General features: G+C 43.7%; 1 protein-coding gene across 3 annotated transcripts in view; it reads left to right on the top strand.

Annotated features, from left to right (window-relative positions):
• LOC132216087 (zinc finger protein 883-like) overlaps positions 1-17,589 on the top strand; it is a 141,961-nt gene that overhangs the window by 44,311 nt on the left and 80,061 nt on the right. Inside the window, exons 2-3 of one of the 3 annotated variants that reach the window (XR_009448701.1) lie at positions 4,405-4,531; positions 14,307-16,510. Coding sequence is in view for 2 of the 3 variants with exons in the window: in XM_059665170.1 (XP_059521153.1) it covers positions 4,405-4,531; positions 14,307-15,823 (1,644 nt within the window). In the remaining variant the exon portion in view is untranslated. Of the gene's footprint in view, positions 1-4,404; positions 4,532-14,306; positions 17,087-17,589 lie in introns of those variants that run through there. The other 2 variants (XM_059665171.1, XM_059665170.1) reach the window with 2 other exon arrangements.

Genomic DNA, 17,589 nt, shown 5'->3' with positions numbered 1-17,589 from the left:
TATTTGGTTATTTCTACTAAAGCTGGTACAAACATTTGGGTACAATTCTTTATATGGATATAAGTGTTAATTACCTTTGTCAAAAACTCAGTGCCTAATCTGAGTTTTTGGGTAGATGAATGTTTAAATTTACCGAGATTAGCCAATTGTGATCTAAATAGAATATACCACCAGGGCCCGTGTGGCTCAGGCATCATCTGGTGCAGCACAGGGTCGTGGATTTGATTGCCAGCGGGGATAAGTGCCTGTGTTGTGGGCTGGATCCACAGAAGTGGGTGTGCAGGAGGCAGCTGGCCGATATGGCAGTCTTCCATCAATATTTCTCTCCCTCTCCCTTCTCTCTCTAAAAATTAGTAAACTCTTCTTTAAAAATAAAACTTGCCCTGGACGGTTTGGATCAGTGGATAAAGCATCAGCCTGCGGACTAAAGGCTCTCAGGTACGATTCCAGCCAAGGGCACATGCCTGGGTTGCGGGCTCGATCCCCAATCGGTGGCGAACAGGCGGCAGCCGATCAATGATTCTCCCTCATCGTTGATGTTTTCATCTCTCCCTCTCCCTTCCTCTCTGAAATCAATAAAGACATATATTTAAAAAAACAACATCAGTTTCTATGAGCATGTCTTCTAAGAACAGAGTGAGTCAACCAATAGCCAAGCTCTAGGATATGCTAATAAATAATAAAGATTGTTTAAAAGTCAATAAATAAAATAAACCTTAACTGATTGTACTTTGCATTTTTCCTTCAGCTGCCTCCTGCACACCTCCTACTGGGGATGTGCCTGCAACCAAGGTACATGCCCTTGACCGGAATCAAACCTGGGACCATTCAGTCCCCAGGCTGATGCTCTATCCACTGAACCAAACTGGTTAGGGCTGTGTCGCTATTTTTGCTAAAACATCTAATCATATCTTCGGCCTAATGTGCTATGAGTGTGGGCAATATTCTTTAAGAAAAATATATTGAAACAACAAAGATCGATGTTGGAATTTCGCTCATTTGTGCCAATTTTGCTTTATGAAGTAAATGTTTTTTTTGTATTAGAAGAATATGTATATATCTTACATTTTTCTTTTTATTGCTTTTTGATGATTTCAGAGAGGAAGGGAGAGACAAAGAGAGATAGAAATATCAATGCTGACAATCATTGATTGGCTGCCTTCCACACAAACACTACTGGGGACCAAGCCTGAAACCTGGACATATGCCCTAACCAGGAACCTAAACACGACTTCTGGGTTCATAGGTAGATGCTCAACCACTGAACCATACTAGCCAGGGTATGCATTTTCTCTTTGTCACCACAACCTGGGAAGTCGAAACTAATATCAAATTGCTGGGAAGGTCCATGATTACAGAAATGAAGTAGGTTCTCCAAGTTTACTCATCAAACACGTGTCAGATGTAAGAGGCTGTGTTGCAATCCAATATTCTGGCTCCAGAGCCACGGACAGTGTCTACCAGTGCTGGTCAAGCCCGTTGGGGAGGCTCACCTTAAGCTGCTGTTTGCATTGTTGAAATTTTGAATCTTCCCCTATTTTCTTAAAGTACCAGAGCACTTATGCCGTGCCCCCCCAACCCCAGAGATTTTCCTCCTTATCTCCCCCCCTAATTTATCACCAGTGAATTTCATGAACCCCCTTATGTCTTCTCCTTTGAGTCTAATGTATAAAAAAGGTGCAAAACTGCCATTCTTCCGAGAATTACTCAACCTGTTGTTATTCTGTTTCTGGCAATTGGGACCAGCTTGGGCCAAATAAACTTAGAAGAATTCTCCACAGGTTTGGACATTTCTTACAACAACACCAAAAGCAATCGACTCATGTGAAGCAGGAGAACATTACATGGAGGGGTATCAGCATTTCCAGGGAGGCAACTCACTGAAGATAAATTTATAAACACAAATTTAGAGCAGACCCAGAACACAGCAAGCTAGAGCTTTCTCGTTGCTTCAGGAGAACAGAAGAAAATGCTCAAGGCTCGGGTGACTTTGGTGTGTTTGTGTATTTCTTTAATCCTCACCTAGAGATGTTTAATCTCTTTTTTTCTTTTTCTCCTTTACCCTCTCTCGCCTTCTATCAGAGATTCTGCACTCTGTTCCAACTTTCCATGTCTCTGGATCCACTCCATTCATTAGTTAATTTTGTTAATTAGGTTCTATATATGAGTGAGATCAAGTGATACTTGTCTTTCTCTGACTGACTTATTTCACTTAGAACGATGCTCTCCAGGCCCCTCCATGCTGTCTGAAAGGGTAAGAGATTCTTCTTTTTACCACTGCATAGTATTCCATGGTATAAATGTACCACAGCTCTTTTACCCACTCATCTACTGATGGGCACTTGGGCTGTTTTTAAATCTTAACTATTGTAAATTGTGCTGCTGTGAACATAGCGGTGCATACATTCTTTCTGATTGTTGTTTCAGGTTTCTTAGGATATATTCCTAGAAGTGTGATCATAGGGTCAAATGGCACTTCCATATTTCATTTTTTGAGGAAACTCCCTATGTTTTCCATAATATCTGCACCAGTCTGCATTCCTACCAGCAGTGTACTAGGGTTCCCTTTTTTCCATATCCTCGCCAGCACTTGTCATTTGTTGCTGGTAGCTATTCTGACTGTTGTGAAGTGGTATCTAATTGTTGCTTTAATTTGCATCTCTCTGATAATCAGTGACTTTGAGCATTTTTTCACTTTTCTCTTGGCCATCTTATTCACACTGCAACCCAGGCAGAGCTGACACTTCGAATGGCATCAGAAGCAGATGCTCTTAAGTATGAGTGTCTGTTTTGTGACATTAACTATGTATAATGGATTCAATGGAGGCGGGTTAGATGAGTTAGAGACTTGAGCAACCTCTGCAAGCTACATTTGGCCTGAAGGAGACAGATGCCTAATGGCCCAAAAGAAGACACAATGCCTGTCATTCACAAAGAGTAGATCTTGAAGAAAGATATGCAAAACCAGCAGTTAAGGAAGCCAGGCAGGTGCCACAGGAACAAACTTTCCCTGATAATCCCCTCCCCTGAAGGCCCTGGAGGGCCCTGAGTATACTTGGTGTTTTCTTGGGCTATTTGCCCTCAAAACCAGTCCTGGAGTCAGCTGAGGAAATACGGGATCCTGGCCTTGGGGCGTAGGAACTACATTACCCAGAAGGCCGGGCGTGGAATGCCACCAGGCTGAGCGAATGGAAGCTCAGAAAGGGCGTTTCCGTTTTTTCTGGTTCTGAAGGCTAGACCCGTAGATTTTGTTTTCGCTCCCTCTTGTCTCAGGAGGTCGGGATTTCCTGGTTACACAGTCCAGAGGAGAAGACTGGAGAGTGTTTTTCCCCGCCTCACAGCCAATGGTGGAGCCTGCAGTGGTGCTCACAGCGCACATGTTGGATTGAAGCTCGGAGTCGCCACCAGACCCGCCCAGGGCCGGGCCAGGGACCGCCATTCCTGCAGCGGCTTCTGCTCCCGCTGCTCCCGCCCCGCTCCGCCCACAGAGTGCAATGGTGCTGAGGAGAGGAGCTGAGGTGAGTTGAGTACCCCAGGCCCTCCCCGCCTCCTCACACAGACACCACAGCCTGGGGAGGGCGCCTGTGCCGTCCTGCAGCTCAGTCCCGCGTGGAGGACCGTGAGGAAGGTGGAGGGGAGAGAGGAGTGTTGTGTCTTCTGAGGACACAGCAGGTGCAGGGCAGAGAGGACGGGGGTGACTGGCATCTGAAGGTCCCTGAGGATGTGGCTGTGAGTATTGACGGAAAGAGCAGAGGCTGCAGGGAGGACGGCACAGACTCATTTGGGGCTTTCCCGGCTGTGGGTCCATCAGGGGCCTGGGGTGGTCCTGGATCCGGCTGGACTCCAAGCTCTCTACACGCCATATGCCAAGTTCATGGGCGAGTCCAGCGAGATCCAGTGGCATTGGAGCAGGAAGGGGGCAGAGCTGAGGGAATGAACCTGGGGAATGAACATGGGAAGGGGATAAACATTACCCAGTGGTGAGCACATCTGGAGGAAGTGTGAGCTGATGGTCCCCGGGACCTCGTGTGGGGACTCAAAGGTGAAGCATAAACCCAGGATTGGCTTTGTGTTGGATTCAGGATCTAGGAGACTGCAGTGGTGTTGCTTGGCAGGGAGGCTGGGGCCCTGCAGGCATCGCCCAGACCTTAAATGGCATTGCCCTCTCCCCTCCCTTTCCCTCCCCCAATCCTTCCCACCCGACCGGGCTGCTCCGCTGAGGGCCATTCATTGCAGTGAGTAATGGGACTGTGAAGAGACAGCAGCCTGCACTGGCATTAGGCCTGGTGTCCACAGTAACCAGGGGCCCTGGAGGAGGTGGGGGGCGGGGGGAAGGTGTGTAAGGAGTAGGATTACTGGTTCTCAGAAAGGCAGCTCTGGGTTCAATGGTCTCCATTCTGACAGGTTGGCGTGACCTTTGAGGACATTGCCCTGTACTTCTCCAGGGAGGAATGGAGCCTCCTTGATGAGGGTCAGAGACAGCTGTACCTGAATGTGATGCTGGAGAACTTTGAACTTACATCCTCGCTGGGTAAGACCCTCACTCTCACCAGTGACCTGGACTTGGCTTTGCCATTTCCCAAGCCCCATCTCCCAGGGTGTGCTGTGTCCTCCCATGTAGACTGTGGTACTGCTTGATGTTTCCAGTTTCCTGGGTAGTTGCTGTCCTGGGGAGGGTTGGTCTGTTTCCGCTGCTCCCTTCTATTCCTGAAGCCCCAATACTCCCCGCTGCACTAAACTCACAGGGAAGGACTTGTGGTTGGTAGGGTTGCAGGAAAGTAAGGGATTCCACTTTGATCAATGAGGAAAGTATTTTCCAAATTCCTGTTGGTGTTTTCTACATATTTTTTGAAAAATTGTCTCTACGTCCTTATCCTATTTATTAACTCTATTTTTTGGTTAAAGAGTCTTTTGAATACCTTGTATATTTTACATATTAGTATCTTGTTACATACTTTTTGTATGTGCTTAATTGTGCTTCTCAGATATTACTCCCCCATACCCTCTTATTTATATGTTCCATGTTGTAAGCAACCCTGCGTTCAGCAGGTCTAGTGCCACCATTTTTCTAGCAAGCTCAGATACTTGCCACTAGTGCTTAGCAGTAAAAGTATCTTTTTTAACTTTAAGATATGGTTTTTATTGAACATGTATAGAATTCACCTTTACATTTTATTATAAGTATTTTACATTAAAAAATTAGTTTTTGTAAAAAAGAAATAAAAAGGCAGGGGGTGGAGGGGACATTTCCTATATAAAAATGATGGTAATTCTCCAAGTATTAGAACACAATACTGATGGAATCACTTCAATAAACATTTTGCATAAACATGTACATGACTGCTCACACTGTATCAGATTCCACAAGAACAAATGAATGCACAAAATGAAGGTAATCCCCAACATAAGATGTATTTTTTAAAAATACGTATTTTATTGATTTTTTTACAGAGAGGAAGGGAGAGCGATAAAGAGTTAGAAACATCGATGAGAGAGAAACATCGATCAGCTGCCTCCTGCACACCCCCCACTGGGGATGTGCCCTCAACCAAGGTACATGCCCTTGACTGGAATCGAACCCGGGAACCTTGAGTCCGCTGGCCGACGCTCTATCCACTGAGCCAAACGGGTCAGGGCATGAGATGTATTTTTAAAAAGGTAATATCAAACTGAATATCCCCGAAATGTCTTCCTGTGCATGGGATTTGGTCAATGACTATCATCAAGAGGTGGACATACACATTTGCAAATGCAGAGCTTGTAGCCTGTGTAAATTACAAAATCTACCAGCTGTGCCTTATGGAGGAGGAGCTAGAAACCACCTACACAGTCATTAAAATATACTGTGTACATAAGATGGGGCAAAAGTAGGCTTATAATTGTGAGTAAGAAAAACACCGGTTTCTTCTTGTACTCTTTTTTTTAAAAAATATATTTTATTGATTTTTTTACAGAGAGGAAGGATAGAGAGTTAGAAACATCGATGAGAGAGAAACATCGATCAGCTGCCTCCTGCACACTCCCTACTGGGTATGTGCCTGCAACCAAGGTACATGCCCTTGACCAGAATCGAACCTGGGACCCTTGAGTCCACAGGCTGACACTTTTTTTTTTTTTTTTAAGGATTTCTTTTTTTTTTCCTTTTTTTAAAAAAAAAATATATTTTATTGATTTTTTACAGAGAGGAAGGGAGAGAGATAGAGAGTCAGAAACATCGATGAGAGAGAAACATCGATCAGCCGCCTCCTGCACATCCCCCACTGGGGATGTGCCCGCAACCCAGGTATATGCCCTTGACCGGAATCAAACCTGGGACCTTTCAGTCCGCAGGCCGACGCTCTATCCACTGAGCCAAACCGGTTTTGGCCACAGGCTGACACTTTATCCACTTAGCCAAACCAGTTACGGTTCTCCTTGTATTCTTATTTATTTATTTATTTATTTATTTTTACAATTTAAACCTTTTTTTTCTTTTTTTTTAAATAAATCTTTATTGTTCAGATTATTACAGTTGTTCCCCTTCCCCCCCCCATAGCTCCCCTCCAACCAGTTCCCACTCCACCCTCTGCCCTTACCCCCCCACTGTCCTCATCCATAGGTGTACACTTTTTGTTGCCAGGTCAAAGGTCATACACCTGGAAAATGTAGCTATTTCCATCCGAGACATGTCCCTGTGTTCAGAAAGGTCTCCCACAACTTATTCATGCTCTACTCAGAAAGGGTACAGAGACATGTAACGGCTTTTTAAAATAATGTGTCCTCTTATGTTTAAAATGAGGATTTCGTTACCAAAAGTGAGGAGAAAGCAACACTACAGCTGCTCTCGCCCCTCTCGCCCTTCGGGTGATAGTTGTGCTTGGGGCTGTGCGATGGTTCACGGGCCGTCGATGAAGCCGTCTGGGCAGCTCGCGCGGTTTCACAGGCTTCCCAGGGGCCGTTGCAGCCTCACAGGGACCGTCTCAGCCTCACTGGGGCCGTCTCAGCCTCACTGGGACCGTCTCAGCCTCACTGGGACCGTCTCAGCCTCACAGGGGCCGTTTCAGCCTCACTGGGGCCGTTTCAGCCTCACTGGGACCGTCTCAGCCTCACAGGGGCCGTTTCAGCCTCACAGGGACCGTCTCAGCCTCACAGGGGCCGTTTCAGCCTCACTGGGACCGTCTCAGCCTCACAGGGGCCGTTTCAGCCCCATCAGGACCGTTTCAGCCTCACTGGGACTGTCGCAGCCTCACTGGGACTGTCGCAGCCTTGCAGGGGGCACTGCAGCCTCGTAGGGAGCGCCGCATCCCACGTTGGGGGTGAAGGTGCGAGTCAAAAAGTCCTCTCGCTGTCTCTCCTGCTGGAAGTTTCTAAGAGCCGTCTGCAGGTGCTGGACATCATACTTTAACTGGTCAACGCGAAGTTTGGCATTCTGTCTTTTGTTGGGAGGCTCCTTGCTGGAAAAAATCTCCAGGGTTTCTAGCTGGCTGAATATCTGGTATGCTTGCTTGGGTTTCGTTTTCTATTAAGTGCACAGACTGCTTGTCTGCTGTCTCCCGGTGTCCCATGTGAGACTGGATTTGGTGGACCTGCTTGTACAGTGTTTACTGGTACAGCGGTTCCATGTCGCCTGCCCAGCCGGGTCCAGCTCCAGCTTCCTCCGAACCTGAGTTTGCTTCTTTACTCTTTTTTTTTTTAATATATTTTATTGATTTTTTACAGAGAGGAAGGGAGAGGGATAGAGAGTTAGAAACATCGATGAGAGAGAAACATCAATCAGCTGCCTCCTGCACACTCCCCAGTGGGGATGTGCCGGCAACCAAGATACATGCCCTTGACTGGAATCGAACCTGGGACCTCTCAGTCCTCAGGCCGACGCTTTATCCACTGAGCCAAACCGGTCAGGGTGAGTTTGCTTCTTGAGTGTGTCCCTTATGGGTGCAAGGAGTTGAAATCTAGTTTGTTGGGTTATGCTGCAAAAGCGCAGGTGGTTCCTTTTGTGCCACTGGCACAGCTTGGGCGGGGATGTAAACTGAGTAGGGCTAGGTCTCAAGGAATCACCAGGGCAGAGCAAGCAGCAATGACATCTCTGCAACCCCTCACCTCTCCACGACTCCGCATCCCCGAGTGCAGTCGAGCAGCTCTGCGAGAGAGCCATCTTTGCTTTCCAACCCACTGCAAGGCCATCCCGCCTCTCTCCGTAGGGGTCTGGGACCTCAGAATCCCGCCCCAAACAAGCTCAGTGGATTCAAGAGTTTGTAACCCCTTCCAATTGAAAAAAAACCGCTTCTTGAGTGTGTCCCTTATGGATGCTAGGAGTTGAAATCTGCAGTTTGTTGGGTTATGCTGTAAAAGCACCGGTGGTTCCTTTTGTGCCTCTGACACAGCTTGGGCGGGGATATAAATTGAGTAGGACGGGGTCTCAGGGAGTCACCGGGGCGGAGCAAACAGCAATGGCATCTCTGAGGCTCCTTGTCTCTCTGCGACTCTGCGACTCCGCATCCCCGAGTGCCGGCGAGCATCTCTGCAAGAGAGCCACCTCGCTTTCTGACCCGCTGCAAGGCCGTCCCGCCTCTCCCCGCAGGGGTCTTGGACCTCAGAATCCCGCTCCAAACAAGCTCAGTGGATTCGAGAGTTTGTAACCCCTTCTGATTGAAAAAAACCACACATCCAGTTGCAGCCCACCGGGCGTGCGACTCCGTACCTCTGTTCTTGGAGTCTCTGCATATCCTACTGAGTCTCAATGCGCTTCTTTCTTTCCTTCCAGTTGTAGACCTTCCACTGGTCCAGCTTTCCCATAGTTCTGAATGATAGCTGTTTGTCTTATAGTTGGTAGTTTCAATGTTGTTGTGGGAGGCAGCACGCACAGGTCTATCTATACCTTACACCGCCATCTTGGTTCTCCCCCAGGATTGTGGGCTTGTTTTGCTTCAACAAACAGAAATTTAAAAAGAAACTCCGAATCCTCGCCTTCAGAAAATCAACTGTAGCACACTCATTCAGAGTTCCAACCCGCTTCCATTCCCTCTCAGGGTAGCCAACGCGGCCCCCACAATTTAAACCTTTTATTAAATGGGAGAAGTGGGAGGAATTAGAATGCCTGTTATTATTTATTAATTGTATTATTTTCCAAATGAACAACTGTAAGTCTACTTTCACCCCCACACTGCGTAGTTTCTGATGAAAAATCACACGTGGAAGGGAATAATAAGGCCTTATTTCCAGAGCAGTCTTTAATCAGGGTTCATATAGGCATATTTCATCCTTTTTGTTTTTGGATTTCATATTCTTCAACATCTCAGCTCTTACAGTTATGCACCATACCTAAGCCAACGTACAAAGAGCGACATCATGCAATTCCAGCCACAGTACCTGATTATAGTCACACGACCTACCATCTAGGACAGGATGGCGAGCCTATGACACGCGTGTCAGAGGGGACACGCGAACTCATTTTTTTGGTTGATTTTTCTTTGTTAAATGGCATTTAAATATATTAAATAAATATCAAAAATATAAGTCTTTGTTTTACTATGGTTGCAATTTTTCCTGCAGATTTATATCTAGCCCACTGGATACAGTGACTAGTATCTTTGTCTACTATTGAAGAAACCATCTGTTTCTTCTTCGGTGTCTTCCAGCTTTGTCAAACATGACTTGAAAGTATGTGCCTGGGTTTATTTCTGTGTTTTTTGTTCTGTTCTACTGATCTGTGTGTCTGTGTTTCTCCAATAACACACTGTTTCCTTGTTTTGTCTCTGTAATAAACTGGTACCACCACCTTGTTCTTGCTCAAGATTGCTTTTGTTAGTGGACATCCTTTGGTTCCATACATTTCAAGATTCCCTTTTCATTTCTTTGAAAATACTATTGGAGTTATCATGGGGATTGCATTCAATCTGTAAACAGCTTTGTGTACTATAGATACCTTCACGATATTTCTTTTTCAAATTCATGAACACAGGAAGTCTTTCAACTTGTGTTTCCTTCCATTGCTTTCATCACTGTATTATAGTGTTCAATGTACAGATGTTTTACCTTTTGGTCGAATTCATTCATATTTTATTTATTTTCTGATGTTTCTGTAAATTTGACGACCTTCACTTTTCTATCTAAAATGAATTTATGCCGAAACCGGTTTGGCTCAGTGGATAGAGCGTCGGCCTGCGGACTGAAGGGTCCCAGGTTCGATTCCGGTCAAGGGCATGTACCTGGGTTGCGGGCACATCCCCAGTAGGAGATGTGCAGGAGGCAGCTGATCGATGTTTCTCTCTCATCGATGTTTCTGACTCTCTATCTCTCTCCCTTCCTCTCTGTAAAAAATCAATAAAATATATTTTTTTAAAAAAATAAATAAAATGAATTTATTATTAGTGTGTGGAAATGGAACTAATGTTTGTATGTTTATTTTGCATCCTGTCACTTTTCTGAATTTAGTTCTTTATTCTTTTATCTTCACCCATGTAGTGTGAATATTTTTTCCATTTATTTTCTTTTAGAGAGAGAAAAATGAGAGAGAGCCAGAGAGAAAGAAACATCGATTGGTTGCCTTCCACATTTGCTGCTACTGGTAGCGGTATCAGACCTGCAACCAAGTACTGCCCTTGACTGGGAATTTAACACATGACCCTCCAATACACAGGCCAACACTCTCACCACTGAGCAACACAGGTGTATTTATTCTATAAATTATATTTTTAAAATATTTTTTAATTGATTTTAGAGAGGAAGAGGAAGAGAGAGAGATTGAAATATCAGTGATGAGAGAGAGTCATTGATGGGCTGCCTCCTATGTGACCCACACTGGTGATTGAGCCTACAACCTGTGCATGTGCCCAGACAAGGAATTGAATTATTACCTCCTAGTTCAGTGATGGCGAACCTATGACACGTGTGTCAGAGGTGACACGCGAACTCATTTTTTTGGTTGCTTTTTCTTTGTTAAATGGTATTTAAATATATAAAATAAATATCAAAAATACAAGTCATTGTTTTACTATGGTTGCAAATATCAAGAAATTTCTATATGTGACATGGCACCAGAGTTAAGTTAGGGTTTTTCAAAATGCTGACACGCCGAGCTCAAAAGGTTCTCCATTACTGTCCTAGTTCATGGGTCGATGCTCAATCATTAAGCCATACTAACCATCCTTTATTTATTGATTTTAGAGACAGAAAAGGAGACAGAGAAAGAGAGAGATGGAAACATTGATCTGCTGTTCTACCCATCTAAGCATTCGCTGACTCTTCCCTGCATGTGCCCTGATGGTGGATCAAACCCACAACCTTGGTGCATAGGGACCACACACTCACCAACTGAGCTATCTGGCCAGGCCTCTGAATTTGTTTATTAATGTCAGAAGCTCATAGTGGCATTTTGACAAATTTCTCTATGGAGGGTCATGTCACCTGCTAATATCAACATCTCTTATGATGCATTGTGGTTTATAGTGTCAAGTGTAATGTCTTAAATTTCTTTACAATTTATTTGAGGCTTGGTTTGTTTTGGGTTTTTTCTGTTAGTGTAGTTAAAGTTTTTTCCAATTTTGTATCTTTCAAAAAATACCTGTGAGGTATTATTGTATTTTCTCTTTTCTCCTTTTATTTTTGTTTGTTCTAATATTTATTGTTTCTTTCTTTTCCAACCTTTGGGTTTACTTTCTTGTTTTGTTTCTAGTTTTCTGAGGTGCCAGTATTTTTGGAGATTTTTTTGTTTTCATAACTTAGGTCATTTATCCCTATAAAATTGCCCCTTAGAATTGTATTTTCTGAATTTTATACATGAGCAGTGGTAGGCTGTCTTTTCATTTACTTTGTCTCTATACCTTTTTCAGTTCTCTCTTTTTTTTTTTTTAAATATATTTTATTGATTTTTTTACAGAGAGGGAGAGGGAGAGGGATAGAGAGTTAGAAACATGGATCGTGCCGAAACCGGTTTGGCTCAGTGGATAGAGCGTCGGCTTGCGGACTGAAAGGTCCCAGGTTCGATTCCGGTCAAGGGCATGTACCTGGGTTGTGGGCACATCCCCAGTGGGGAGTGTGCAGGAGGCAGCTGATCGATGTTTCTCTCTCATCGATGTTTCTAACTCTCTATCTCTCTCCCTTCCTCTTCCTCTCTGTAAAAAATCAATAAAATATATTAAAAAAAAAAAAAAAAGAAACATGGATCAGCTGCCTCCTGCACACCTCCCACTGGGGATGTGCCAGCAACCAAGGTACATGCCCTTGACCAGAATCGAACCCGGGACCCTTCAGTCCGCAGGCCGATGCTCTATCCACTGAGCCAAACCGGTTAGGGCAGTTCTCTTTTTTATTTATTTTTTTATATTCAGTTTCAGATAGAGAGGAAGAGAGATGGAGAGAGAGATAGAAACATCAATGATGAGAATCATTGATTGGCCGCCTCCTGTATGCCCTCTACTGGGGATCAAGCCCACAACCCAGGTATGTGCCTTTTATGGGAATCAAACCTAGGGTCCAAGGGTTGCAATCAAAGGCCTATGCTCTGGCCACTGAGCCAATCTGGCTGGGGCCATTCTGTGGTTTTTAAAAACAAAATTTCCAGCCCTAGCCAGTTTGACTCAGTGGATAGAGCATTCGCCTGCGAACTGAAAGGTCCCAGGTTCAATTCCAGTCAAGGGGACATACCTGGGTTATGGGCTCCATCCCCAGTGGGGGATTTGTAGGAGGCAACCAACCCATCATGATTCTCATCATGGATGTTTCTAACTTTCCCTCCCTCTTGCTTCCTCTCTAAAATCAATAAAAGTATATATATATTAAATTCCAGTATTTAATTACTGAAAGTAATTAAATATATAATATAGATTTATATTTAATATATATTAAATTATATATTATATAATTAATATATAATATATAATTTAATATATATATTAAATTCCAGTATTTTTTGAATAACAGGCCACTATGGTCAAGGATAGCAGAAGCACAGTGGCTGCTGGAGGTAACTGACCCTTGTTTTTGACTGTAGCTGTCTTCAAATATATTTGTTCACCCAGTCTTTCCTGTCATCCTTTCTATGCAGTTGTCCTTATTTGGTGTTCTGTAATACTGTTTGTCTTCATTGTACTCTCATTCTCATTTCCTGTGGGGGTTTTTTATTCATGCATACCTGTCTACTTACTCTGGGATGGGGAAAGATTCTCATATCTCTGATTCTGCCATCTTTCTGATGTTACTCTCATAGGTCTTTTGCCTGTGATCTCATCTGTGCTTGTTGTTGTACCACAGTGCTGACCATCTTTTCAATGTTTCTTTTGTGATTTCTATCATTTATGCCGTGTAATGGATCAACTGGAAATTAAATGGGAGAATCATTTCTGCATCACAGTAGAAACATGACTTTATGAATGAAACAATGTAAACACAGGTGGTTTTGCCTGAATAAAGGGCTGTAATAAAACACCTGGGCTGCTCTGGCCAGTTTGGCTCAGTGGATGGAGCATCGGCCTGTGGACTGAAGGGTCCCAGGTTCAACTGCGGTCAAGGGCATGTGCCTTGGTTGCGGGCACATCCCCAGTGCGGGGGGTGCAGGAGGCAGCTGGTCGATGTTTCTCTCTCATCGATGTTTTTGGCTCTCTATCCCTCTCCCTTCCTCTGTAGAAGGGTCAATAAAATATATTTTTTAAAAAAAACAAAAAAAAAATCACCTGGACTTTGTTACATTCATAACAAGGAGCCCATTTGGTTCTACAGTGTTTTGTACCATTGCTCATTCTTCACCCAATTCTACTTGTTCTTGCTTCTTGTTGACACTTTGCCAACGACTCAGTTTTAATAGTGATCAGTGCTCATTCTCCTTGGATTCCCAGTCCATGGATAACCTAACCTCTCTAAACTTTTCACCTCTACCTCTTTCACTGGTCTCTCTTTAGTGCCCTCCACCGTTGGTCCATGCCTGAAGAGCCTTAGAGTGCACACCTATTACTGTATTGAGGTAGAACATCATGCGCTCTAAGACAATTGATTTTTATGGGTTTGAGCACATTGGAATTATTATACACAGACTCAGTTCACCAGCATGAAAGGTCCTAAAGGAAGCCATTTCTGGAGGAACAACTAGCAGACCCTTCCTCTCTTCTTTGTGTCCCATCCTGTGCTCTGTACCTCCCTTGGTGAGATTTTCACCATTGACTGACCTTTGGGGCCAAGAAATGTATAACAGCCATTTTCTCAGAATCTAACTCATTTGTCTTGAAAATCTTTCTATGGAATCAAGGCTAATCATGACAGATAAACATCTGTGTTGAAGATATTCAGTTTTCAGAAGATCAACATGTACTTCACCAACGTTTCCTTTTGCTCAGGTTGCTGCTGTGGAACAGAGGATGTGGAGGCACCCACTGAACAGAAGGTTTCTGTAAGAGTGTCACAGGCAAGTATTCCCAAGTTAGCCTTGACTTCTGAGGAGAGCCACCCCTGTGAGAGATGTGGGCTAGTCTTGGGAAAGATTTTCCACTTGACTGAGCAACACAGACAGATACTGTTGAAGTGTGGGGCGTGTGCACAAGCATTTTATTTCAGTACAAAATTTCACCAGCAGCATGTGAGAGAGAAGACTTTCATTAGAGATGTGGACAGGATCTCACTTGCAAACAGCTGCAATTTCCAGGTGTCCCAGAATCATGTCACCTGTGGGGAGGTGGGGCAGGGTGTCCTTACTAAGTCAGGACATCTCCACCTAAAGGCTGCTGAGACTAGCAATAGGCCAGAAGATATGTTGAAATGTGGGGTGAAGTTTCAAAGGAGAAAAAAATATAACAAAGTCATTGGCTGCAATCACACGTTTATTCAGGACAAGTGTGTCCATGCTGGAAGTCAGTGTTTTCTGTGCTGTAAATGTGGGGATTACTTTACCAAATTTTCTAGCTTTCATTATGAACATGGAGAAAAGCCTTACAAATGCAGTGAATGTTGGAAATCTTTTACGACGATGCATAGCCTTCATTGTCATCAGAGATTTCACACTGGAGAAAGGCCTTATGAGTGCAGTGAGTGTGGGAATTCTTTTACCAGTAGCACTGCCCTTCATCGTCATCAGAGAGTTCACACAGGAGAAAAGACACACAAATGCAGTGAATGTGGGAAATCTTTTAAGAGAATTGATAGCCTTCATTGTCACCAGAGACTTCACACTGGAGAAAGTCCTTTTGAGTGCAGTGAATGTGGGAAATCTTTTATCAATAGCAGTGGCCTCCATTACCATCAAAGTTTTCACACTGGAGAAAGGCCTTATACATGCAGTGAATGTGGGAAATCTTTTACAACTAGCAGTGAACTTCATCGTCATCAAAGAGTTCACACAGGAGAAAAGCCTTATAAATGCAGTGAATGTGGGAAATCTTTTACGAGGATTGACAGACTTCATTGTCACCAGAGATTTCACACTGGAGAAAGTCCTTATGAGTGCAGTGAATGTGGGAAGTCTTTTACCAGGAGCACTGCCCTTTATTGTCATCAGAGAATTCACACAGGAGAAAAGCCTTATAAATGCAGTGAATGTGGGAAATCTTTTACCACTAGCACTACCCTTCATCGGCATCAGAGAATTCACACAGGAGAAAAGCCTTATAAATGCAGTGAATGTGGGAAATCTTTTATGAGGATTGATAGACTTCAGTGTCACCAGAGATTTCACACCAGAGAAAGTCAGTACAAGTGCAGTGAATGTGGGAAATCTTTTACCAGGAGCAGTGATCTTCATCTTCATCAGAGAGTTCACACTGGAGAAAGGCCTTATGAGTGTGGGAAATGTGGGAAATCTTTTACCACTAGCAGATACCTGCTTTGTCATCAGAGCTCACACAGGAGAAAAGCCTTATAACTGCAATGAGTGTGAGAAATCTCTTACCAGGAGCGATCATCTCCTATATCATCAGAGATTTCACACCGGAGAAATCCATTATTAGTCCAGTTAATGTGAGATATCTCAGCCAAATTTTTTAATTGGCTATGCACAAAAGTGACCAAATGTGAGAAATATCTTAGATGTGTGGGAAATGTTTCTTAGTTCCATCTTAGCAATAGTATAAGAAAGTTTGTGAAGTCTCATTGGTCTGAATTGTATCTCATACACTTAATCACCTACATTATGAAAAGTCCCCTCAAGTGACTTTGTTGTTATGTTTGTTTATGTTGGTATCATATGAGTCTATGTTGCACTTTCTAACATACAGAGATGTGTTGCCAGGTCTATGTCACTGCATATTTCTGTTGCTGAAGGTATTTCACCTGAACTACCTATAAGGTCCCTGCAGATGGCATCAATCACCATCCTCATGTGCCCAGGGAAGCTAACTCTGTTGTCTAATTTGTTGAAGAAAATGAGGAATACCTGAGCCCTTGGTTCTTGTTTCCCTGTCATGAGCTGCCACATAGGACTGATTACTATTGGCGCCAGTAAACATAATGTTGCAGAGAGACTGCCATTTTCAGGGACACACTTTCTCTAGATGCTAGTGATGACTTTATTGAGTGCCTAAGTCATCAATGGAAGAACTGCCGGATTCATGTCTCTGGTTTGTAAAGTAATGAAGCCTTTTTCCTAAGACTTCTTTAATCTTGGGTGTGCTGTTTACTATATGGGTTAGTTTATAACGAGATCTGTGCTTTCCAAGCATGATGAGGTGAAAAACGTTTATGGGGTCTGAAATATTTTTGCCCTTGGGGAAACATTATGGTGCAGAAATTATCTTAGCAGTTTTTGCCAAATTTACATTGCTGCCCATGTTTTCCTAGGAAACACTGTGGACTCTCTAGTCCTCATGTGATGTTCGGGATGCTTTGAGACTCAGAGATCACTCCAAAGAGGGGGTAGCTGTGACAGCCTCAAGTAGGTCTTGTAGCATGAATTTATTTCTACTCTTCAAGGGATGACAATACATTTGAAGGGAATCACTTGCGCAGGTCTTGCAGAGGGCCATGTGCCCTAATGCCTACAATTTCATGGGTGATGGTCACTGGTTTGCGGACCATTGCAAGTAGGGGAAACCATTTCACTGCAGAAACACAGACCTAATTGTTGTTGAACAAGACTGCAGCCCATTAGATGGAATGGTCCTCACCTAAACGTGCATCCGGGCTTTTTTTTTTTTAAAAAAGACTACAAGAACTGTTTGTACACATATCTGAGCGAATCCAGGCATGTTTATCTTCTGTGGAGCAGTCATTGTCATTGAATATAATCAGTAGCTTTTGTGGCTTCCTGTAGCTTCTCAGATGTTCCCATAAGAGCCATTGGTGCACTGGCAGCAAAACAAGATGAAGACAAAGACTGTCTTTCGTCCAGGGATGTGGCTTTTGTGACCCAGCCAGCATTCCAGTGGGTTTGGGTGAAAGTTCTTCATTGTTTGTTACATTTTATGTCACTGACATGAGACTCTCGCCCAGAAGGCATAAGTATGGAGATTAAATATAGACTTGCCAAACCTGTTGTTCTAAAATAGATGAACATACATTTGTTTTATCTAGAAACATTTTTGAAAAGCTATAATGAGTAAATTACATGTGTTAAGTATAGAGTTTCATACATCTTGACAGGTGCATGAAACTGTAACAATCGTTATACTCATAATACTGACCATATCTGTC

Source organism: Myotis daubentonii, chromosome 15 (assembly GCF_963259705.1).
Source record: "Myotis daubentonii chromosome 15, mMyoDau2.1, whole genome shotgun sequence".
NCBI lineage: Eukaryota > Metazoa > Chordata > Mammalia > Chiroptera > Vespertilionidae > Myotis > Myotis daubentonii.
This window is presented reverse-complemented; position numbering and strand designations above follow the sequence as displayed.